Source organism: Falco biarmicus, chromosome 8 (assembly GCF_023638135.1).
Source record: "Falco biarmicus isolate bFalBia1 chromosome 8, bFalBia1.pri, whole genome shotgun sequence".
NCBI lineage: Eukaryota > Metazoa > Chordata > Aves > Falconiformes > Falconidae > Falco > Falco biarmicus.
This window is the reverse complement of record NC_079295.1, coordinates 17,368,607-17,395,143: the sequence shown is the minus strand read 5'-3', so window position 1 is coordinate 17,395,143 and position 26,537 is coordinate 17,368,607. Positions and strand designations below refer to the sequence as shown.

The window sequence follows — 26,537 nt, the reverse complement described above, 5'->3', positions numbered from 1 at the left end:
ACTAATAACCCTCTTTGATGCTTATGTATGCGCTTGCACCCCTCGCAGATTACGAACAGTCACATTTTTAGATCTCGCTCCAACTACTCGATTTACTGTAAAAAGGTTTCACCCAAACAACTCCAGCATCTCTGTCACCAGCACTTTTTTTAACAGAAATGAAGATTTTATTAGTCCAAAATTATAGTTCTGTTCAAAATATTAACCCATTTTCCTAACATAACAACCGACTTCCTCCAACCTCCTTCCTATGAAGCGTGCAAAAGCATCACAGTAAGGACAAAGTATCTGCAGGTCATGTAAAGCATGACTGATGAAGGTACCAAACAGAAATTGTAGAGAAAAAAACCTGTCCTTGGAAGTGCAAGCACTTCTGCAGTACAATTAACTTAATTAACCAGACAACATGAATATTCATAAGGCTGTTAATGTCTCCCACATCCAAACAGATAAATGTGATGTAATGACTTCCTAGTCAAGCATAGCTAAAATTCTGATGAAAGCTGCACCAACATTTTGGTTCTTTGCCTGAAACATCACAGAAATTAACAATCCCTCAGTAATATTTTATTTTCTGAATTAATTGGCAATCGTGAATTTATTTAAATGAACCATTTAGTACCAAAAGGTTCACAGCTATCAGATAGAGATTGCCTCTTGTTCTGTAACCACTGGATAGCTTTTTTTTTAATGTCCTTCCAGGTCCCCCTCCCCTTTCTCCCATTCCCCCTCCGTACAGTTCCTTAGCAGTAGTTCCCATAGCAACAAACACTCTTGCTAATGGCCAGCAGTACGACTGCAGGCTTCCCCACATCTCATCCATTTGATTTGGACCACAACAAGGCAGCTCAGTAGAGTATTTTAGCAAAAACACACTCCCCTCTGGACCTTCCTCTTCAGGAGGTAAACTGTTTAAAGAGCAGCTCCTTCCTGTCAAGCCGGCTGAAACTTCAAAATGCTGTCTTAACTACTTACAAGAGAGGCTAAAACCAGATTTTAAGCCACTCAGATAATGCTATCCCGTAAAACGGTTTCTATTTTTACTCAGCTGGAAAAACCTAACAATTTGGTACAATGGATTTCTGGGGGGCGGGCGGAATTACTTGACTATTGAGTCTCATCTTCTCCATGTACACAAGTATCGTACTTACCTGCTTCCTAACTGACTACTTTTTGGAATATCAGTAATATGGAAATAAAATAAGCTATGGATTATGTTTAGGAATATACTGAGGAGTTTTTCACAGGATCATTCTGTAAACTGTTCTCACCCACTTTTAACAAAGTCCATGGCGTTCCATGTCACAAGCTGTAAAGCATTCTTTTGGGTTTACAAATCCTTTTTGAGCATGACATATTTGTCTCAAACTGAAGAGAGTAAGCACGAATGATGAGGCACAGTGACCTACACATGCCCAAACAGCGTGGAGTCAAGTGCTAAGTGCTGGAAAGATTCCATCTCAACACCAAGATATTCACAGCAACTGAATTGCTAAGTGATGGTCCAACTGCTGTACTAAAATTAATTTACTTCATGTCTTTGAGATTACTGTATCTTTTAACAATACATTTCTAAGGTTTTTTCTAACTTGAAAAAAACTAGTGTAATCTTGCATTTTTACAAGCAACTAGTCCCCGTGTTAACACTGCTTTGAGAAGTGCAAGGCAAGTCAGAGCACTTAAAACCTGCTTGCTTGGTTTGGAAGTGACTTGCTCCTTTTTTGTAGAAAACTGAACGCAATTATTTAATGTTCACCTGGCTGAAGGAATTTTTTTCCTTACTAGTTAAAAATCTCTGAGAAATTATATCGTCACATCAACATCCACACCAGCAGGCAGTGTCCATGCAGAAACACCCCTCCTCTTTTAAAGAGCAGCGATTCATAGACCAGTCCAGAATCAACTCTTTGTGTACTAATTCTAGCTAAGCCTCCCCGCCTGGCCCAAGTTGTACTCCATGAGGGTCAGACACAAAAATTGTGAGGAGAGGAGACACACACACCCCCCAAAAAAAACCCACCAAAAAAAACCCCACACCACAAGACGCAAGTCCAAGATTTTTCAAGAGATGCATACATTTTCAAGTCTGTGGAAGTAAAGAGGAGAGAAAGCAGGTTTGTGTGCACAATATTAATTTATTTTTTAACTATAATCCACAAAATTTATTCCTGGGACACCATTTAAAAATAGACCCTAAGCATGAATCCAATTGAGAATGCTGCCAAGAAAACAGGAGAGAGAAGCAAAACAGCATGACATATTAAGGAAATTCTAGGAAACAAAGTTTTCATTTGGTATCATTTCTGGCAGCAAATAAAGGCAAAACTTGATTTTTGCATGGATCAGCTGAAAATTATTTTAGTTTTCTTCTTCCTGAGCTTCTTCCTTTAGGCAAAGAGCTCATCTGTGCCATTATTATAAATTATCATAATGATTTAAAATCTAGTCATTTGTAATCAATCTAAATCAATAATTTAGGACATTTATTCAATAGCTCCCTTAAGTAACTGAAGCTTTAGAACCAAGAACTGCCTTCAGTAGCCAAAACTGCAAGGCGGTAGAGGGAATTAAAACAGACGACTTACAAAACATAATGGTACCTTTTATTCTCACCTGCTGGTATTACTCCAAGAGGAACTGGTGCTCTGACAGGCGTTGCTATATAGTTCGTATCTTTTCCAGCATCTATCTGGGCTTTAAGTAGCAGACCATGAGCAACTTCACTGACAGATCCATCTCCACCAACACAAACTACCCTATTACAAAACAAAAATGCTAAACAGTTCAAAACAAAGTCTTCCCATAGATGGCCAACCTAGTGGAAGGTGACTATCACACACCCCATATCCCTAATATTTCAAACAGCTACAAAGTGTTCTTTCTTTAAGAACAAGCTAAATGTTAACTAACAAGATGTAAGCATCCTTATTTCTGCATTCTTCTGTTTGAGTAGGAGTAAGTATATTTACCAACTTACCAAGTGTTTCTTACCTTATCACAAGTTACACACATGAACTGATCAGATGGAAAAGCTAATCACATGCTCAAGTGCCTCAGTGGAAAAGTTCTTTAAATCTTCCCATGCTGACCCACACAAGCATCCCAATACTTTTTCATTGCCCTTATTATAACAACTCACCAAATATTACAATTAAAAATACTTGAAAACAGCTAATTCCACACACTATGCAGGCAGTTGAGGGATTTAGCAAGGTAGAAAATCCTAGTGCCAGCAATCCTTTGCATGAATGTACTTAATCACTGCTTCTGGAGCCTGTAATTAAACTCCCACCTGCTGTGGCTATAGAGAGAAATGAATTTGTCTGTAAAAGCTCTGTTACAGCAAACATCTTTTTTTTTCTTCTGTTTTTGTTTATTTAAGTAACTATTAAAGTGATCCTCCAAATTAGTGATGCTTGAAAGTTAAACATTTTTAAGGTAAACAAATTTTAAAGATAAAAATAAGTAATAGCATATTCCAAGCATTTACAATATAAATATCAGATTTCCTTTAGGAGACGCTTAATATTTTTTTTAATGTATCTATACAAATACAGTTGTGAAACTATGTCCAATAATTCAACCAGATAAAACTGATAAGCTCTTTATAAGAAAAGACTCATTGTTATTAAATTTTTACATTACATTATCTCAGCTCCTTTAGCATTTTTCTTCAGTTCCTATTATTATTCCCTAGCTGTTTTTTAATTTCTAAATTTTTAGGAATGCTTCCTCTATCTAGCTAAACATATTAAAAATAAATGAAAGTATGCAGCAGAAGTTTGGAGTACATTTTCCTCCTGCTTGTAATCAGGAGTCATGCCCTGCCTTTTGTCTCATTTTTGGTTTAGATTGGTTTATTCCTAGGCTTAAAGATTTCTGCCACAGCAGCAAAAACAGTTAATCTTTGTAGTCTGACCAACTGTACACACAGAAGGACTTATGTGGATTGTCTTTTGGCTATTATAACTTTGAAAACAGATATATATTATTCCGATTCTGGGAGGCTGTGTTTGTTGTTATTGAAAACAGATGAAGAGTCCAAGGAATAACGTAAAAACACTGTTAATTTTTATTAATTTAGCATTAATCATCAAGAGTTGCATTTCTGGCTGGAAGTAGAGATAACTATCAGGACCAGGGATTCCAAAGCTAAGCAGCAAGAATCTGCTATGCATAAGGAGTAGAAAGTCTTGAGCAAACAGATTTGACTAAGACCCTGAAGAAGGCTTCTCAGAGGAAGAAACACCTGCCTAACCATCAGTCTAACCATCAGACAATAGTTTCTTAATCAACTATTCACTAAAGTTTGACTAACCCAGGCTACTCTAAACAAGATCCATGATACCTTCAGCTCCTGATTAGGGAAGAAATACATGCATGTATATTGTGTATTTCTGTCACGGTGCAAACAAGAAAATGCAGCTGCGATAGCAGCATCACAAATGCACTCCCTCTATTTGTCACCAAGGCTTGGCCCCAAGGCAGGGGAAAAAAAGCACACTGCCAAGCTGGTGAGGTACCTAAATTTCCAGAGTCGTTAAGAAAAAAAAAAGTGGATAGCAACAAAGGTGGAGTATATAAGATACATGACATACACCTACAATCTTGCAAAACAGAGTGGGAACTGGAGAAATCAAAGAAAAGAAATTATATATAGAAAGCAAGAGCTTTAAAGAATTAACGCACAGCAGTATTGCTTACAGAAAGCACTGAGATACAAACTTCCAATTTACTACTGCAGATCATAAGTTTCAGTTTACTTCACATGCTCTTTAAAATGTAAGGAACCATACATAACTCTCCTAGAGAGAAATTAAAAATCAGAAATTGTACGTTGCTATACTGCTTACCTACTATAGTCTGTTTTGTCTTGCCCTTTATACATTTTTACTGGAATTAGCTCTCAGTCAATCTGAAATAGGCAACACTGAAAAGCACGAGCTGAGTTAGAGCAGCAGGCTCATGCATGCAGGCACGACCTTCAGTACAACCTAACTCACCTCCAGTCACTCCCCAGCTCGGGCAAGGCAGATCAGGTCTGCATGAACTCTGCCACATGGAAATAACACAAAAACTACCACCACATACAGTGTCTTCCGCATATAAAAGGAAGCACAGAAGTGCTCTTCTGTTTTCTAAACAGGGAAACCAAGTGACAGATATAGTACCTGACCTGAACGAAATGGGACAGGAAGCCAGGCAAAATGGGAACGAACTGCCAAGTCACAAGCAATGCTTCTCAATAAACAAGACTTATTGGAAATAGTGGAAAGATATTATGTCAGGTGGCTGCTAGAATTGCTAAAAGCATGATTCTTCATCAGTAGGACAATTACATTGTTGTGGAGTTAATTTTTAATTCAAACCAGCTCCCATACTTTTCTGGTTTAATTTTCAATAAACCAAAATTGTCATTACAATTTTATTTGGGAAACGATGAGGTGGTTTGAGGGGCCTGTAGAAAATATATATGGCAAAAATTCTTAAGGTAGACAACAATGGGGAAGTCACAAAGGACTTCACAGGAACATACTCAAAAGTACACCATAAGCCTTTAAACAATTTGAAAAAGAAAATCCCAATTTCAAATAATCTCTTCCTGTTCTTAAGAACAATTCTAAAAATAATGGAGAAGAGAGAAATTAGTGATGTTTTGTAAATTTCTTTTTCAAAGTATCAGTCCTTTAGCATAATGTGAATGCTGACTTCACCCTATCAGTCTCTAAAGATTTTACTTGAAAACAACAAATAAGATATCTCTAGGTATATCGGTGTAAAGAGTTACCCTTGCAACTCATCTGCCCTATGACCTTATATCAAAAAGCATCTCAAGTTAGCTATTCAATAGGACGTTTTTCTGTGTTGTGCTTTATTGAATGAGTACATAGATGGAGGCCAGGCTACTGGAGAAGTTATAAAACTAATTTTTCAAACACTTCAGAAATTTCAATTTTGCTCATAACCTCTGATAATAAAAGCTACTTAATTGCCACATTAAAAAAAAAACAACCCCACCCCCCAAAAAAAACCCCACAACATTTAAATAGCTATCTCAGAAAGGACAGGGATCTTGTCACTTTGGAAATCCTAGCATCATACAGACTTAAGGGTTATATTCTTCCCGCTTCTTCTGTTCCTATTCACCCTTAGTTCTGGTTACTGGAGAAAAGTCTTGCAGGGGCAGTACCCCAGTGACTCTACCCAATGATCAAAGATGAAGCAACTCAAGTATGACTCTGAGTAAAGAGGGTCATGCAAGAAGATACAACCCAGGCTTTTTCTTTGTCTTCATACCTGCTTCCTAGGACAAACTGGTTCTCCAGCTAGCACCCCAAAAGGCATGCCTTAACTGGAAATAAATTATCCTCAGAATCTGGAATACAGACATACATTTTTCAGATATATTTTCTCACCTAATTCTGTGAGTTTCTAGAACTAATAGAAATTGATTAGACTATAAAATACTATTTAAGCCTTCCTGTATAGCTCACTGCATATTCCAGTAAGAGCTGCAAGAATGCTGTAAGATTTCCACATTACGCAAAACTATTCTTATATAATACTGAATCTTATTATTGAATGATTAATGTAAAAATATCAAAGATTTCAGGATTAACCCACATAGCAAGGTCTTTAAAAAGGTCTTGAGCAAGCATTTTTACTCTTGACTTCAATGAAGTGTTGTTTTTTTTTAACGGAAAAAACATTCAAGTTAGATAAAATGTTCTCCTTAGGAACTATTTGAATGGATGGAATGAAATACAAGGCACTTTTTTTTTGCCATTCTTGCAAATAAAGAGACCAAAACCTTCATAAAGCATATTTAAGAAAGCTTTATGTTTATTTACCATTATTTATGAACCTAAAATACATACCTATTGTCAGTAAGTAATAAAAACAAAGCGTCTAATGAGAACTGGTTTTCTCAGGCTTAATATATGTGTGAAACAGTGTAAGTCATGAAATACCTACTAGCATAATTCTGGATGGAATAAAAATAATAACTAATGTGATGAAGTTTACTAACATTCATTGTCACTAACCAACTTACCCATCAAATGCCTGGAGTTCACATTCTTTAAGTACTGAGAGAGCGTGTCCTTCATATTCAGTTACTGTGGAAAATAACATTATTTAATTATCAGAAGATTAGATAAAAGGATTTTTCCCCCCTTCTAACATAAGGAACATAACGTAATTCAGTTCAAATTATTTTTTTTACATCATTAAAGGCATGAAAAGTATGAGAAGCTATGTTTTACAGTTATGCTACCTAAACGGCAAGACACATTAAAATTCAGCTGCCATCAGACACGTGGCTATTTAGTGCATTTAAATTCAGAGAATTAGTGAAGATGTTTGTTGCATCAAAATGCAAGTTTTAGCATTGACGCAGTTGGTAAACTTCAGGAAAATGTAAGCATATCCTCAGTGAAGACTGAATTATTTCAGTATCAATCAAATTTAATTGCCTTTGTGTTAGGATATGCAAATTGCTAAATCAAAAATACAAGGAGTTAAACACAGAAGTATGAAATCAAGCCAAATACCAGTGACAATAGAAAACAACACACAGAGGAAGGTGGCCCAACTATACACCAGAGTTCATAGCCTCTGGAGGAAATGAATCTGTCACTCTACATTGATGTCTCTGTGTTTACTGATACACTATATAGTACTGTAAATGCCAGTGAAGACAGGATAAACTGGCATACTACAGATGGCACAAAGCATCATAACTACATTTAGCATTTTCTAGGCCAGCTTTGCCAGAAGAGACAGCCCAGCTGCAGCCACCCATCAAAGATTTTTGCTGACTGCCACAACACTTGCAGATGCATTTTTTGTGTAAGAATGTGCATCATTATATGCAAAATTACATTAATCTTTCATGCTTGTCTGTCCCTGGTGCTAGCACAGTTCAAGGCTTTTCTCCAGTGTTTCTAAACACTGTTAAAATTATTAGACTTGGTGTCTAAAACCATCATTCCATATCTTACCTGTAACAGTATTTCTACAGACTATTCAAATACTGCTTGCAAGAATTGAAAATTCCTCTTTTTCTCCCTTTATATATACACGTACACAAGAATGCACATATATATAGTGAGTGTATACATAAATTCTTTTTTAAAAAAAAATAAAAAATAACAGTGATAAGATTTTTACACTTCACACTAAACAACTGTATATCAGCATACAACTTCAAGATCTCCCAACCAGTACTAGCAGAGGACTAGTGCTTGGTGTTTGGGAAATTCTTAATTAAAAACTGGAGTTGTTTTGATTGCATCAAAGGCAGAGAATTGTCATTTTGCTACAGAAATACCTATCACTATAATAGCCTTCAGAAATTATTTACAGAATTTATTTTCACGCAGGTCCACTTCTGGAAGACCAAAGCACAATATTTAAGCTACCATATACTCAGTTTTGCTTTTACCGATGGGAACTATTCTTTTATCACTATCTGCAGACTGTGAAAGAAGTGACCAATAAAACTGTGCATCATGCAAAAATGCAGAAAGTTTCAAATGCCTCACCATTGCTTCACTGTGGAAGAAACTCTTTCCGTGAAAACATGTAGTAGGTTACCAGGTTACATGCCTTTTTAAATTAACACAGTACCATTCAGAAAGTTCTAAGTACAGTCTAATTAAAATGGCACAGTAAATAAGTTTTTATTTTGTAAAAGAAAACATGCCCAGTGGTTTCCTAATCTAAGTTATGTTTACTATTACAAAATTAATTCACTTAAAGAACACGGACATGAAAATAAAGAGGACTTATGTCTACAGAGAAATCAATAAAAGGCAGCAAAAATGACTAGTGTTACGCAGACTGATGGGGTCTCCTCTTTGCATGTAATAGCTTCTTTGGAAATTACACAGGATGACTACTGCAAGGCTTAACAATAGGGATAACTTCAAGAAATTTAAAATTTGATGAGAGAATGACAGAGGTATGCACCATCTATTTTGAAACACTGTGACAAAAAAAGTAATAAAAAAAATAAGTTTCCACGAAAAACTTCATGAGAACATACAGAAAACCAATCAAGTAGAAAAAAAAAATTTAAAAATCCAACAAAGACATAAAAGACCACGTCTAAAAAGTTTTCTGCAGGCCTGACAAGCTCCAGAGGGACACATAAAAGTCATTCTGATAGCTGGAAAAAAGCTCAATGTTTGAATATTTAGTCCTGTTCCAATTCAAGGGAAAAAAAAACCCAAACCCAAATCCAAACTCAACCCACCACACAATAAATTTTGGTAAGAGGAAGACAGACCTTCTTTCACTGTTTGAGAAGGATTCATATTACATATTTGGCAAAAATATTAATACAGAAATACTATTTAATGCTGTTTTCAACCATTTCTAATGCATAATTTTAAGTCTTTTCCCTTTTTCAAGAACATTGTGTGTCCCCAACTTGTAAATTCCAGTATGCATTATGCTTCAAGTAACAGCATTCTGAAAGAAGGGCACTGACAGTGCAGCTCTCACACATACTCCAAGCCATTGTAACACCCTATCTTACACAGCCCACAAGAAACTAAGGGTTCAGCCCCTACATATAGAAAAAGCAATGTATAATTAGTTCAACACTCCAAAACATGGGACACTTCCATATGACACATAAATACTGGCACTTGTGTCACAGACTAATGTCAATAGGATTAAAAACTGCTAATGATAACAACAGATTAACTGGTGTTGACACTGGATAAAAAAAAAAAAAAAAAAAAAAAACACCACACACGTTATTTACTGTCTAGTAAATTCAAACCAATGTTATTTGTCCAATTGTGTGTGTCTCTTTTTTCCTTTGTGATTCTGCACTACAAATGGGGGTGTGGAGAAGGCTGGTTTTGCCTAAACATCCAGCTTGTAATCAGGCATAAACAGAAGCAGAAAAGTCAAAACTATGAAGAGAACTGAGAAAAGCTAGGAATCTGTTGGGCTGGGCTTATCTTTATTTATTTTTTAGTATGTATAAAATTTTGCAAGCTACTACTGTATTTCTAAAACACTAGCTCCAATTATCACTATTTCCCAGTACTTGTAGGTATCCCAAACGTGGCGCGAGCTTTTGTTGAACCAGATTTTTAAAGAGTCACCATTCTCCTAACTGCCATATCCCAGCTGCAGCATTCAAGATTGTCCGTGCAAGCAGTTTTTAAGTATTGCTTATCCTTATCTATAGTAAAGTTGAAGTACTGTTTCAGTTTAAATTTGCCAATTCCCACTTTCTATTGCACAAAGCACTTCAGACATTTATTCCCTGCAACAAAAATAACCCCAAAAAAAACCCAACAAAACACAATCCACTCTTTCAGAGTTTTGGTTAATTTAACTGAAATTAATAAATCTGTAGCGTATAAAGTAGTTTGTCAAAAAAAAAGAAAACCCTACCAAATTTAAAGATTTAAAATTGGAGAAAGGAAATGCTATTTCAGAACTCACTTATTTACATACATTAGGCACTTAGTTTTATTAGAAGATGGTACCAGTAGAGAGACATCAGCACCTTCCTCTCTTTTTTTTTTTTTTTTAAATGCCTAAGTCTTAATTATTTAGTTCTCTACTAGCATTTGAAACTGTAATGTAGTTTTCTCATTTTGCCTGTAGGAGGAGTGTTAGGCAGCTAATAAGCACAACAGCATTTGGACACTGCCAAAATAACTTTATTTTAAGGATAAGCCATTAAACATTTATCTGGCTAAAACCAGAAGTTTCTTTTCAAAACTTAAAAGAAAAAAAACCCCAAACTTTTTTTTTATTCAATTAGGAAAAATTATTTTAAAACCACAACAAATTATATTCATTGCTTATATTAAATTCTATTAATGATTCTAAAAATCTATTGATACAGATTTGGCTTGTTAGTTCAGCTTTAGGATTCCAGGTGACATTGCATAGCTAAAAATTTAATCTTACACAGGTTAATGATAATGCTGCCTCAACCTTGTTTGTTACTCTGTTAATGTCCACAGTAAAGATAAAAGAAACACTAACCAGTAGTGAGGAATAATAATTTTAAGAGGCAATTGTCTTTAAATAGTTGCTTAATGTGAAGTAATAATTTAACAATATGACATAGTCAGTCATCTCTAAGGTTTGCATGACAAAAAAACCCCATTTTTTAAAAATGTTTGTGAGCAAACAAGCCTATGTTCAATTTCTAAGATGATAGCATTATTATTAATCTGTTTACACTATCATCTATGCATTGCAGGTGAAAAATATGTTTGTGAGAATGAAAGCTTTATATAAGCTGCTGGCATTCCCTTATCAACTAAGGCAAGTTAAGAAATTACCACTACAGGATTCCTACACCGAGAATCTTTTTCACACTTTTTCTCACATGTCTTCACTCTTCAAATGATTTTACTTCAAATTGTGAGTTAAGTAATTAAAAAATACATAGATACAGCTAACAAAATCAGCAAGATAAATCTCCTATACAAACACTTATTGCATTATTATATCCTCGTGCCTAAATCAGATTTTCTCAGAATTATTTTTGGCCTGTAACCTGAACTAGTCATGATTTCACAACAATTTTAAGGGACAAGTGTAGGATGAGCCCTCTGTCCCATAATTTGTTTAAGCTGGAACTGATTATTTTGCAAGCAAATTACAGCAGACACAGGAAAAAGACTTTTTGGTATTAAAATTCACATGAATATGAAATGCATAATCAAAAATTAGCAGTGTATTAAAGGGAATTGTAATCCTATAGATGACAACTGAATGGGAAATACTAATATAATTTCTCTGTAAACTTGGGTAGTTTTTGGGACCAAATCTGATACAGCATAAATTTCAGTCTTTTCACAGAAGGAGGCAGAACTAATGATCAGGTCATTAATATTTTACTGCTTTAAGACAATTCATTGTTTCCCTGTTCAATTTCTTATTAAATGTCAATCAAATTAAGCAGTTAAAGGGCAAATTTAGGACATAAAGCAGAACACTGGCATAAATTAGGGCCTTAAATCCAAACCTGCTCTCAGGAACTCATTGTTGACCAGAAGGCAGCATCACTACACCATTAAAGTTGTACCTTTGCATTCTCCAGACATTAAGTCATGCCCATGTGCCGCGTGAGAACTGCCCTTGTCATCACAGAACTTAATCACTTAGGCTTTCAGGTCATCCCTGAAACCGAGTCAGAATCCAGAAATAATGTGTCCTTCGAATAAGCCCCTCTGATGATGTCAGGCCAATAGATATTCCCAGAAGAGAAGTAATATTTAAGGACATGTGTTTGTCAGAATGCAGGAACAACTCTTAACAAGCGTATACAAAACTGTCAGACATTAAATGCTTGTTTCTTTCTATAGAATGCTTGATTTTTTTAAATAAATATTAATAGTATTAATAGCTATATGGGGAAAATATTCAATTATAACAGAATTACCAAAATATTTTTTATTAATAAAAATACATTGTGTCATATTAACTACAGTTCCAAATGCACTATTTGCAGGCAAAGCCAATAAGGATTAGCAGTAAATTCAAATTGTCTTGCATGCTTAAGTACTAGTTTCACAAAGGATTAAACTGCTTTTGAAGCAACTTACCTGTGACATCAGTTCTGATGTTAGCAAGCTTAAAAAGAGGTGCAACTTGGTCATAATAAACATGAGTGGCTTCTCTTTTGTGGCTGCTTGGATTAACAAACACTTTTAAGGATTTTGGTCTATTTTGAAAGCCTAAAAAGCAAACACAAAACATTTAAGATTACACATACCCGCTATTTTTAAAGGTTAAATTAATTTTTAATACTAGAACCATTACAGTACTTGTACAGGATAATTAAATTATAGTCTAGAAAGTCTCAATTTCTTCTTGGATGTGCACTATTTATCTTAAAAATATGGTACTGATTACTTTTGTGTGTACAGCAAATAAACAGTAGAAATAATCACACACTAGCCAAAACATTGTAGGAACCAGAAAAAAAAAGTATACATCATAACCTAGTTAAACTCTGGTACAGGAGCAGGGTGGATGTGGAGAAGTTACCAGATTGGGCAACAAAAAAACCCAAACCTCAAAACATATCCTTGCTGGAATTTAATATGAAAAACTCCAAGGAGATATATAACACCCAACAAAACTGACACTACAATCCAACACTTTTGTTTTCTGTGATTGCAAATCAAATAGTGCAAAGGAAATCACCTCATCTTGAAAGAGGTCCAAAGAAATATGAAGAAATAGAAAGAAATGGAAAAGGTGGTAATATCATTCATAAATCTAAGATTTACTGTTAATTTTACTTTTTAAAAGTTACATTTAGGTCTTCAAAGTAATGAATGCTGAGCGAACAACACTGAGAAGCACTGCTATGCAAATAGTGCCTTGTCTTGCACACTGGTCCCATGAAGCAATTTTATTATTTGAAATATGGCATTTGTTGTATCAGGAAATGATTCATACTAAAACAATAATGTTACTTTTCAGGTTCTCTCTTCTATAATTCCTACAATTGCCATGATTCAGTAAGAATGATGTGCTACAAAAAGCAAGCAGTGTCATGCAATACTGCTGTTTCTTTGGTAGTTACTTAAAATATATTATTTGAACAATCCTAAATTTTCTTTTAATCAGGTTAGAATATTTGGCAAGTATACTGCTTTCAACATTCAAGAACAAAATTAGTAGTAGGTCATAACTCCAAAAGGAACCAAGAGTGAAAGCATGTTTTCCTGCCCCGCTTAGAGTATTACTTCAATTTTTACAGCCACATGTAGCTCCAGAGCATCAGCTGAGACTTCCTGAAGCTCCTTCCAGTTACTTTACCTCAACAACTGTACAGGAACAACTCCTTCGAGAAATTATAGCTAAATACAATTTCAGCATCAAAGGGGAAAGTACTCCTTAAGATCAAAACACAACAATTATATGGAAAATAGCACTGTATTCCGTTTGTGTTAGTAAATCTTAGAAGATTTCTTAAAGATGCTGTAGGAAATTTCTGGATCAGTTTGCTGCTGTAACCTAAAAGCATACATAAAACCCCCTAAGATTTCTATATTTATTTCTGGCAGAATTTATATACAGTGCCATGTCAATGGACAGCAAATTAATCCTGATGAATCAATCCTTAATGCCTGATGAATCCGGAATATCTTCAGTAATAAGCCTTAGCACCTATGTTTAAAAGTATCTCCTTTAAAAGGGGGACAAAAAGAAAACAGGGAACTTTGTGAGGACAGATGATGTGCTGGAGGGCAGGGCTGCTATTCACATGGACCTTGATTAGCTGCAAAAAAGGTTTGAAAAAAGCCTCAAGATGTTCAATAAAGATAAATACAAAGTCCATCACCTGGCCCGGCAAAACCCTAACAGTGCAGGTGAGGGGCTGACCAACTATGCAGCACCACCTCAGAGAGCATTCCAAGTTTCTGATGGACAAGGACTGGAACTGTAAGCACTGTGCTGTTGATGCCATGAAGGCCAAGTGCTTACTGGGTTGCATTAATAAGAAAACAACCAGCAGTTCAAAGGCTCACAGAATGGTTTGGGTTGGAAGGGACCTTAAAGATCATCTAGTTCCAACTCCCCTCCCATGGGCAAGGACACCTTCCACTAGACCAGGATGCTCAAAGCCGTATCCAACCTGGCCTTGAACACTTCCAGGGATGGGGCATCCACCAGCTTCTCTGGGCAACCTGTTCTAGTGCCCCACCACTCTCACAGTAAAGAATTTCTTCCTAATACCTAATATAAACGTACCCTCTTTCAGTTTAAAGCCACTAACCCTTGTTCTGTCACTCCACGGCCTTGTAAAAAGTCCCTCTCCAGCTTTCTTGTAGGCCTCCTTGAAGTACCAGGAGGCTGCTGTATGGTCTCCCCAGAGCCATCCCTTCTCCAGGCTGAACAACCCCAACTCTCTCAGCCTGTCTTCACAGGAGAGGGGCTCCGGCCCCCCGATCACCTTCATGGCCCTGCTCTGGACTTGTTCCAACAGGCAGATGGGATTTCACTATGCCCTTGTATTCAACAGCTTTTGAGCCCGAACCTCAAAAAACCGCATCCACTTTTAGGCCCCCCAGCACAAGACTGACAAAGTGGAGTGAGTCCAGCAGAGAACCATGACTGGGATGAGGGGCTGGAACAGGCCACCTACGAGAGTCGGAGGTAGCTGGCTTTCCATAGCCTTGAGAAAAGAATCTACCTAAATGCTGCCCTTACATTTCTACTGTAGGAGTAGCAAAGAACACCAAGCCAGACTTCTCGCAGGTGCAAGGACAAAAAGGCAAAAGACACAAATTGCAGCAAGGAATATTCCAATCTGAAATAAAGAAAAACACTTCACAGCGAGGGCAGTTAAGCCATGGATCATATTGCCACTTTACTGTGGAATGTCCATCCTTAGAGATTTAAAAAACTTATCTGGACACGGCTCTCAGCAACCTGATCTTGTTTAGAAGCTCACCTGCTCTGAGCAGGAAGCTGGAACAGATAATATCCAGAGGTCCATTCCAACCTAAATTATACTTGGTTCTCTGGGAACAAGCACGGCTGATATGCACTGTAGGGTAATTTCTAATCTTAGGAATTACAACACAAAAAAAGCAAGACTACACAGAAGTTCCCAAAGACTATTAAAACACATAAATCATCATCATAAAGATGTTATAATAATTTTTTTCAAGCCACTTAATGGAAACCTGCTATCTGGTATTGCTACAGTCTTTTAGAAGTCATAAAAATATTAAGACTAAAAAAATAATTTCTGTGACTTGATACTCTTTGCCTAAAGTACCAAACGAAATTAAACTGGCCACCACAAGAATAAGGACTCCTGATAAAAAAAAGACTTAGCCACATTTATGAATGTGCTGTCATGTTTCTTATCTTCTCTACAGGAACTCCTACCTGTGATCAGCTGGCCTACAGCCCCCCCCCAACACCCAGAGCCAAAAAACTGTAAAAACTGACTACAGTCTTTGATTTGTAAGTAAAGCATACTTTAACCTTTAAAAAAAAGTTATCTATATAATGCACAAAGCAGAGGGAAGTAATAGGGAAGTTTGTAGGAGAAAGGTGATAATGTGGCATACATTCTGTTACCCAGACAGTGTGAGCTACAATACCGCTAAACCACCATCAGGAGAAAACTAAAGGGAAAAAAAGCAAACGTTACTAACTCACTTAACTGTTTTTGAGTTTTATAAGCCCCAAGCAGCAATATAAAGTTTTAAAAGAAAGCATAAGCTTGCAAAAGAATACTGAGCTTTCAACTGCTGGGGAAAAAAAGATCCTAGATTTCTAAGTAAACAGTTGAATTTTATTTTTTAACTAAAAATTAATTCATTAAATGATTCTAAACCAGGAACTGTGTTTACCATTAAGCTATTCATGAAAAGTAGATCAAACTTAATACATAGACCCTAGTCAGTCTTTCAAGAACCAAATGAATTCAGAGAATAAAAAGTGTTAGAATATTCTTTATGACTATTTGAAAAACAATTTACTTTTTTAGAAAGGTAAACTATTCTATTCATAGAAATAGGTATCACAAACAAGGCATTTGAGCAGAGATGCGGTACACTACTGATGTGGTTTTGTTTGTGCCAAATGATTGCCAACCAACATGAAAGGATGATCATGACAAAAGTTACTATTTATCATTCCCTGTGTGCACTGAACATGTTATAACACACCAAATGATTGAGTTTAATGAAATAATATCCAATAACAGTCAAACTTCCACACAATTATACAGTGAAACTTCTTTAGGAAGTATTTTAAAATAATATTTTTTTAATTTTCTTTAAACAACATCTATATGAATGAATCAATGTCATTTACTATAGTCTGCAACCGATTTCAGTCTGTCAGCCTTTTGGTGTTCTCCTAACTGGTATTCTGTTAATTGTTTTCTGTGGCTGCTCCATTTGAAATGAACCAGCAGCCTAAAGCAGGAAGGCCAACTGTTCCTCTAGTACTAACAAATGTGCTAATATGCACTAGTTTAAACTTGATCTATCAAGTGAATCAGTGAACCATGAAGGGTGGTGGGTCAATCAGGGTGTTCTGAAAACAAAGGCACATAGGGCAGCAGAGACACTATGCTCAGACATACATCTGTGCTGCTTTCAGTTCTTGGCTTTATGAAAATGGGTTTATGTTACAAAAGTTAAGAGCCTGGAATCATGGCATTACTACATACATTTATAAATACTTTATACAACAGCAAGAATATTATACATGAGGAAAACTAATAATACGAGATAGATTTGTTAATGTAACTATGGAGACACTACTGTTAATATTAACTAACCAAAGTTAATGTTTAACATTAATGGTTTAATTAAAACTTCATGCATGAAGTTTTAGACATCCACATCAAATCCCAGCGCGAGAGATACTACAGAATAATAGCTAAAAATAAAATGCACTTTATGTATTTTTTTGCTAGTTCATCATTTATTCTTAACCCTATTTACTGTCTCCTGCTAGTTTACAGAGTTTTTAAGTAAAACTTTTTCAAATCAACCATCAATCAGCATTATCTTGCTAAGAAAATACCAAAAAAATGGATAAGCATTGATAATCACACATTTTTTCATTTCTGGGCCTGTCTTAACCCTTTAAGATACACTGGGCATTTGCATGCACACAGGATTTTAAATTAAACTGTGAATTCCACTGACACAGTATGTCCCCACTGTACATGCCCCTAAGTCCAGTACAAAATGATGTGATGTATAAATGGAAATCACTAAGTCTCAGGTGTGCAACAGTCTGGCATGAGAGCAACAGCATACTAGAACCTATCTAAGCTGCCGTGTGGGGCTTTCCAGGAACCAGTCCAGAACCAAGGCTCCACAGGTGCATGCCTTAAAATGGCAGTGGTTATTTTACATCAGTTTAACAAATAAGCGATACACAGATCATCTTTCCTGAATATCGTCATCATTGAGCAAGCTTTTCATACCCAGTTGGCATGCATCTCAGCAGCAGCAATGTTATGCAGAAAATAAGAACTTATTTAGAAGTGGGAAGATGGTAGTGCATGTGTTTTGTTACCCTGTCACACACACACACACACACACAAAAGCCACAATAGCAGCGACTGTAGCTAAATTCTAAACAGCTATATTACATCTGTATGCTTACTTATAGGATGACAGGCTTCATAAAAAATTATCTAGTTAAACTTTAAATCGAAGTACTCTGAACACAAATTCAAAGCAACAGAGGATACTCATGACAAAAAGAGTAAGAATGAACAGCAAGAACCATTCAAGAAATGTTTGTCAGACACAAAACAGACAGTAAAAGGGAAATTCCGTACACAGTATTTCAGAAAAAAACCAAAATCTCCATTAGAACAAATCTCCAGATAAAACTCCAGCTCCTATCGTCAGTTATAAACTTGCTATTATTGTTCCTTAATTAATGTATATGCATAAAAATCTAAAGCTTGTCAAAGAGTAAGGTAAACAAATAGAAATTGCATTTATTTTCAAAGGAGACACATCTGTTAGTAATATTTAGCCATTCTGACAAATGAAAGTACATATTTACTGACAGCCATACCCAAACATACATACACTCTACTTCGGTAAATCACCTGCTTTTAATTTGCTCCAGCCTTGAAGCAATAAAAAACAAACTTCAAGTAAATAATGCAGTAGTTAATGAAAACTTATTTTGTGATCAGATAGATTAGAAAAAAAACATGTACATGTAAATTATTACTATTTTAGAGGATGAAATTGTAACTTTACCCTGTAGTTCATAAGGAAACCCAAAAGGAGCCAATTTGAGTCAAAGAATAAAGATGTCATCAACACTATGATGAAAACAACCTGCAACAAAAACCTATGAAAATTCATCGTTTCCAGCAGAGATATATCAACTTGCCTTTTGAGATTTTAGTTACTGAGGAATCAACTGAATTTATCCACGTTATACTTTTAGTCCAGACTCGAACCCCACTGGGAACTTCCTACCAACATTTGGTACATTATAAATCAGACTTTTTTCTGAATTATACCATTACTATACTGTCATTGTTGGCATTACTGATAATGTGTCTCTGTCACACTGAATGCAGAAATAATGCTGCTTTTTTGGTGATTTTCCAGATAGAAAGGCAGTTTGAGTATATACCCAAACTTCAAAATGCAACTGTCTGTTAAATACCTTTATTGTAATTACAGATCTTAAACCAATATAAAACATCAGTAAAAGATATTTTCGGGGTTGTGTTTGGTTATTTTTTCCCCTCTGAGTCCTGATTACTCCTGAAGTAGAAGGAAAGAAGAAAAATGTACTGATTATAGACTAAGAAAAATCTGCACAAGGTTTGAGCCTCTGTAGAAAGAAGCTGAAGGAAGTACTAGAAACAGCAACATTGCACAGAATGCTTCTTTCAGGTTCAGGTGGCTTCCAATTACAAAGCTATAAAACAAGAGACTGCACCTCGAAGTCAAGGCAACCTGAGCAAGAGATACTGCAGCTTTTCTTCCGTGAACATATGGTATCACTGCTCCTGATAGATGGAGGGTAATCTGGGAACAAAACAGACATTTGCTCCTTATGCAAATGTCCTTGCCTTTATGGGTAGCTGGAGATCTGCAAGAATCTTGGCAATTCTGCAGATTCAGATATTCAAGATAAAGTCTTTCAAACAGGGGCAAGGGAAGGCACTTTTAAATACACTTTTTTATTTGGAAAATCCAAATCATATTGTAAGCAAACAATGTAAGAATACACCATTAGTAACGCATATTTTACTTTGTCTAATATCTGCTCTTGACAAAGTCATTTCACTAGAAGCACGCTGTAAATCCCTACTGAAAGTGTTGTTACAAACACTACAGATGTGTAAGATTTGAATTCTGTAACCTGGCACAGTATTAACAATTCACCTGGAGTTTTAATAGTCTGTTACAAGATGGATTGTTTTGCTTCTGTAGTAAACGAACTCATAGTCTTTAAACAGACACGTTTTGGAACTCAATTGGAGTTTGGTTTATAGGAGTTTCTGTTGTTTTGTTTTTTTTAAAAGTAGAAGTGTGTGATATTCTGTCTTTCCAGTATTGACGGTATTAAATTACAGTGAAAGGTTTTGATTTTTTGTGGGTTTTTCCCTAAATGGTGAATACTTTTTCCTTAAAGTTGATACAGCTGCCGTGAAAAAAATGCAACTACGATGGGTTAAACAAAGCATCCTGAAACTAGCATTAGCCTGGGCAAACACAGAAAGATATTTTTAAAATAATTGCCTCTCATCACTAGCTAGTGTCAATATATTTTGTATCAAATGATACAGTAAGAGTCCTACAGAACCTTAAGAGCACTTCCACCTGTGAATTTATGAAAAGAGGAAAGCCTTTCCCATTAGTCTCTTAAAGAATCTGCATGTCTCAAGTGGGAACTCCGAAACAGTCACTAGGAAGAGTTCCCAGGACTGTAACAACTGCAGTACTATCAGATGTGCTGCAATTCAAAGTGAAAACATCAACAAAATATTTTATTTCTTTAAGAAACAGGTTTCACAGAAGACTCTTCAGTCAGAATACGGTAAGCTCCAAAACACTTGCAAAAAATAGCACCAAATTGTTTAATTTTTACAGATGCATTAGTCATTTATTGTCACTGTTCTACACTTTACACTTCATCATGTAAAACTTCAGTAGTAAACATTTTCCAGCAATAAACAGACACATCTGTGTCTTAATTTCCACACAAAATATTTTTCAAGCTTCACTCAACTTTATGTATTGTCAATAGAAACAAGTCTGAAATAATAATGGCATCATCGTAAATTAAATGCTTACCATTCAAAATTTCCTTTAGATGTCTAAACCATGAATGACAATGATCTTCACTTAAGTTATTTAAATGGATAGCACAGTCTGTTAGTTTATTCTCTTCTTTATTCACGCATTTAAAAATTGTGATACCCAGCAAAGTACCACCTTTCTTCTGCCCTACAAAACGACGGCGTTTCAATTTTACTGAAAATACATCTTTCATTTCAATAATCTCCTCATGAGCCTGTAAAACCATACTGGAATCACCTGTAGGGGGAGAAAAAAAAAAGAAGTGTTATCAATATGATTAGGAGTAATACCTAAAAAAAAACGTTGTGGTGGCTTCATCTCTAGCTTCACTTGAGCATCTGTTCATTGAAACTTACTGCATATTATATGCCTTAATCACTGGTCTTACATTTTACCAACTTTCTGATATTTAGGTCAGGTATCCAGCTATAGAAATACCAATATTCCAAAAAGGTTATTTAATCCCTTTTCTTATATTAAAAAAAAATGAATAAAACTGTAGCTTCTGAGAACAGTGAGCCATTTCTTTTAATTTGCATTCAAAAAGAAAATTCTTCATTGTATTCTCCTAAATCACAGCAATCGTAGCAGCTATATTCTCCTAAATCATAGATCAGAATGTGTGCTATGACCCAAGCTGACTATATATGCTCTATGTACTTTTTCATTTCATATAACTGCTGCATTTTGAGTTTAGACTAGACATACCAGAAAATACTTAAGAAAAAATAGAAAAATAAACCGAAAGCATGTCACCCATTTTATCTTTGATTTTTGAGTTATGAATTTACTTTAGAAGACAAAAGAAACGGTTTCAAAAGTTCTTGTACCAGTTCAAGATCTGTAAAACACCTGATTCCTCAAAACCAAAGTCAAATATATAGACTGATGAAAAAACGTCACCGTTCCTGTAGGTGTCAGATACTCTGGAAACAGAAATAAAAGTTTCTCTGCTTTCTTTGTAATTACAGCTGGTTTGATATCCCAGACAAACAAAGGTCCCCTTGCAGCCCAAGGCAAGAAAAGCTAGAAACAAGTAGACTTATCCAAAACTAGCAATAGCTCAGTAAAGTGGTTACTCAATAGCAAAGGCCGTAACAGATTCTGTTTGATTAATAGTTGCCACAGGGTGTACTGAAGTGCTAGGGAGAAGCTGCAAAAGTCTATTTTAATTGTCTTCCTGGGAACAATGGACGGTACTGCAAGAAAGATGGTGAGACTGCAAACAACATCACCTATTTCATTACACCGCTTGAAGCTGAGGGCTTCAGAAAGTCATACTTTTTCTAAGCAAGCAAAAGAAACCACTGTCAATTGTAACAGTTTGATGCTGGCATTTCCCATCATCGTTTCTTGAACCAGACTATGCAGTGATCACCCTACTCTCCCGACATCCTGGAGGGTCACACCTGAGCCATACTAACACAGCTAAAGCTCAAGTCAGCATGACCTCTCCTGACAATTCCCAACCAACCCATTTTTTTTCCTGTTCCATACCAAATAAACTACTGCAAATAGAAGCATGCTCTTACTACACTTCCCACGGATTTTTCCAACTTGTTACATTTTATCATCTTAATTACTCCATATATCAGCTACTAGGGCGTAAAACTGGAGTAAAATCATTCAATTCTTAGCAGAAATGCTGTGACAAGTACATGTTTGTGTGCACTGAGTTAGTACACAAGAAATTATCTGTTGTCCAGGTTTTCAGAAGTACGCAGCAAATAAACAGGAGGAAACTCACCAAACAATAGAAAAAAAGTACTGTAACGATTGTTTTAAAATTATTTTCTGTAAGATACATTGAATGAAACCAGGGGACTGGGGAAAAAAAATAAAAATGTATTATTCCATTTTAACTATTATTTTGTGTAGGCTCAAAGTGTAAGTGGACATTGTACAAACAACCATAATACTAACATCACAAACTCCAAGGTCTAGATTTTTATTTTTTTTCAAACTTTGTATAGCTGTTCTTAAACATTTGGGGTTAAATAGTCTTCGTAGGCCCTAAATGAAACACTTACTTACGATATCCTGAATCACTTACCTAGAACTAAATGGTTTAATACTTTTATTTAAAACTTGGTTTGATTTTAAAAAGAGCATTTTCAAGGGAGTCTGCTTATCTTTAGCCAGAAAATCTCGCCGTCAGACATACAGAACAGTGAAAATTTCAGCATGCAAATGGAACATTTTAAGAAAATGGGTAAACATAAAGACACCTGAAATGTAACTGTAAGTTACAAACATTAGCCTGTTTGTCCTTCTTGAATCAAGTAAAATGAAGGCCTGTTAAAATACTTCTTATTCCCCCACTAGCTTCCATAGAATGACATTTAGTAACCAGCCAGGTAAGGCGTGTCTTCTCTTTTCATGCTACTATTTCTGCCAGATTTTTTTTTGCTTTTACATCTTCCTCTTGCTCTGTATTTATCAAATTCTCATGCTGCTCTGATGCACATTAAAACTTCTGAAAATCAAAATAATACATTCTTACTAGGCAGCACTACACTTTCAAAAACAGTATTTGACTCTAGTTATTCTACTGGAATACATTTCCAGATACAGTTTCACAAAGCATATAAACTGTAGGAATACTGAACGGTATGAAAGCATCATCCTCAAGTTTTAAACTACAGAAGAAACACTGAACTAGCTAGTAGGATTGGGCCAACAAGTTTTTACTAAAGTTGAAAACAAAGCCACATAAAAGTCCCTGGGCATATTCTATAATTCTCATCTTCTATTTTTATTGAAAATAAGATTATCACAAATGCAGTAAAATTTTATAAAACCAATCAGATAATTTAAGTCATGAGCTACATTTATAAAATATTTCTAGTATGTGATAACGACCAAGTTTACTTTAAAAATAAAGTATATTTTGGATGAGACACTTTTTTAAACTTCAAAAAACCTACTGGTTCGTTAGTATAATACTGGTTATTGCTAGCTGTTTCAGGACATTAACTGTCCTCTCACATTACTTAGAAAGATATTGGGTACCATCTGTTCTTGCAAGAGATTTAAGTATACATCTATTAGATATCATGCTATTTATTTAATTCAGTACCCACTTCCCATTGTTGTATCTTCTGAAAAAAAAAAAAAGTCAATTTAATTACAAGGAATAAAGATAATCTCTTCTACCAGACTGCTTTGTCATCATGAGAGCAGAAAGGGAACCTGTATAAAGCAGTTTACAGGCGTTAGGGAAGAGTAAAACTAACAGCACTTAACATTTAACAAAGATCTAACAAAAACAGAATATATGGCACTAAAAAAAAATTACTATAAGCCAAGGGCTTGTCTAAATCAATCTCAGCACATCTGTCTGATGTAGACCGTAAACAGGATTAGACTTGGATTTATCTGCTTGACGCTAATTGTACTCAGTTTCTGCACATGTCCACTTTTTTTTTTTTTTTTCCTCCAAATACAGCATGAAAAAAAGTCTGCCTGGATATATGAATTTCTGGGAAGTTTTATGCCCCTATTTATCCTCTCACTGATTTCAAGCAATGAGACTATCCTACAGTTTTCCTATTTATGGTAGTGTAATCTCTTATTTAATAAAAAAATATGTCTAAAGACACCACACTAAGCTAAATCAAACACTGAAGACCTAATACACTCAAATATAGTTTAATTGTAAATAGCAAACCAAATTATCATTAATTAAGAGTGTTAAACTAGGCTATAAAGAAATATATTCGCTCGTATTTACAGCAAACCTGATGAAAACATACACAAAGAAAAAAACAGTATTACTGAAAAAATAGAACTTTTTGTAGAAAGAAGTCTGTTATTAAAATATAAACACCAGCATTTCAACAACACAACACTTACTGGACTGGTTTCCTGCCATAGAGGCCCAACATCTAGAAGTGGTATTTGAGGACTTAATTTCCATAACAAATATCTGGAGTACATGAAAACTGGTAGAAAATACACATGAAATGTGACTGTATAAGAATTGAACATGAAGGAAAATGTGTTATACTCTCTTGGTCATAAATTCTTCCTATGACCTTTGGCAAGACACCTAGCCCCACTTAACTACATTTAATGGATAAATCTCTTACAGATTTTAGGCTCTCTGTCCCATTATGCTTTCAAAGTTTACTTCATTACTAGTTGATTGCTATAGCTGAGTGCAGTGTAACATAACAGAAATAATTAGAAATAAAAATCATCAAGATTGTACTAAAGAAAATACAGCGATCAACTGCAGGTATTGTAGAACTGGTTATAGATTACCCTACACTGTATGAAAACTATTTTCAAAATAACTATTTAGGATATACAACATAACTGTGTTCATATAAAACCAAAAAGGAAATAAATAGAATCAAAAACTAAATTAGTTTTGACAATATGTCTACAAATTTGGAAATATTTAAAATTAATATAATGTCTAATGCACTTTGCACATAAAACTGCAACTATTAACTCATTAATTATTAAGCCCATTCTTCCTTTACTGTAGTCAACAAAGTACAGTAAGTAACATGCAACTGATTCATAAAACATTTACAGTTTTCAGCTACAACTTTGATTAAGAAGAACCGGCAATAAGAAATATAAAGCAGCAAGTGTGATCATTCTTGCCAGAAGAGCTGAGAATCACAATATAGCTTGTCAGGCTATTTAACATTAATTTAAAGACTAAACATGAGACAGAACAGCTGTTCTCAGACCATCTGAATTTTCAAGGTTTTTTGGTTGTTGTTTTTTTTTCTCAAAAAGATAGGTCATGCAACAACTTTGGCAAAATGTGACGCGATGCCCCTTGCTATGTCTTCTGCAATGGAAGAAAACAGAATGGCGCTTTCTGCTTGCCAAGAGTATTAAACAGTAAGCTGAGGGGAAGGTACAGCAAGGGCCAGGTTGGAGAGGGGCTGGTTTTTCTTTGAAGATTACCTTTACACTGTTCTAGTCCTTTTAAGAGAAGCGTAACACAACCAAGGCCTTAGTCGAGGAAAACGTTTCTCGGACTGTGTGTAAGGACCTCCCTGGGAACAGCAAGGCGTTCAGACAGTACTACAAAGTGCTGAAGAGATGCATCACAGTTCCTCCAGAGCTGGAGAGGAAAAGCAGTATGTAACTACTAACTTAATCTTTTAATGGCAGCTATTCACTTGCAGCAACAGCTGTATTCCTTCAGGGCAGAAAACTGAGCTTAAAAACATCTGACAGGAATACAACCCATTTTCATTCTCCTTCTCTAGAGAATCTGAGGGTGAAGGGATAAATTTTGCCAAGCCAATGCAATATCTTGCTGCTAATCCCTCTCCCAATACAAGTACCTACCCTTACTCTCCTGTGTAATCCAGCCCTTTTCCTTACGTCTGGCACTTGGCAAAACCAAGCTGAGTCACTTCAATTCCCCAAAGTAACATAGATTGTCCACTTTTTTTTTTTTTTATTTTCCCCGGCTTAGCCTTCTGACAAGTTGTTTAATATAATCAGTTCAACACAAGTCCTACAAACTAGAGATGCTTCAAAGTGATACGAAAATACCCAGCAGGGAAGCAGCAAGGACTGGGCCTGTCTCCTTTCATCACCAGGAGCTCAACATGGCCTGAGCCAATCTGCTGTGCATTCTCACCTCCGATTGCTAACTCCCCAAAGATCACACAAACACAGAACAACAGGACTCAGCAAGAACTGGGAAAGATGCACAGTGGTTTCTCTTAATTTTTG

The 26,537-nt window shown here is 35.6% G+C and overlaps 1 protein-coding gene across 4 annotated transcripts in view; it reads right to left on the bottom strand.

The window, feature by feature from the left end:
• Positions 1–26,537, bottom strand: part of CERKL (ceramide kinase like) — a 57,954-nt gene that overhangs the window by 11,959 nt on the left and 19,458 nt on the right. For all 4 annotated transcript variants that reach the window (XR_008823366.1, XM_056348120.1, XM_056348119.1 and 1 more), the window contains exons 2-5: positions 20,820–21,062; positions 12,594–12,725; positions 7,055–7,118; positions 2,614–2,756 (exon numbers count right to left, since the gene is read on the bottom strand). Coding sequence is in view for 3 of the 4 variants with exons in the window: in XM_056348120.1 (XP_056204095.1) it covers positions 2,614–2,756; positions 7,055–7,118; positions 12,594–12,725; positions 20,820–21,062 (582 nt within the window). In the remaining variant the exon portion in view is untranslated. The remainder of the gene's footprint in view (positions 1–2,613; positions 2,757–7,054; positions 7,119–12,593; positions 12,726–20,819; positions 21,063–26,537) is intronic.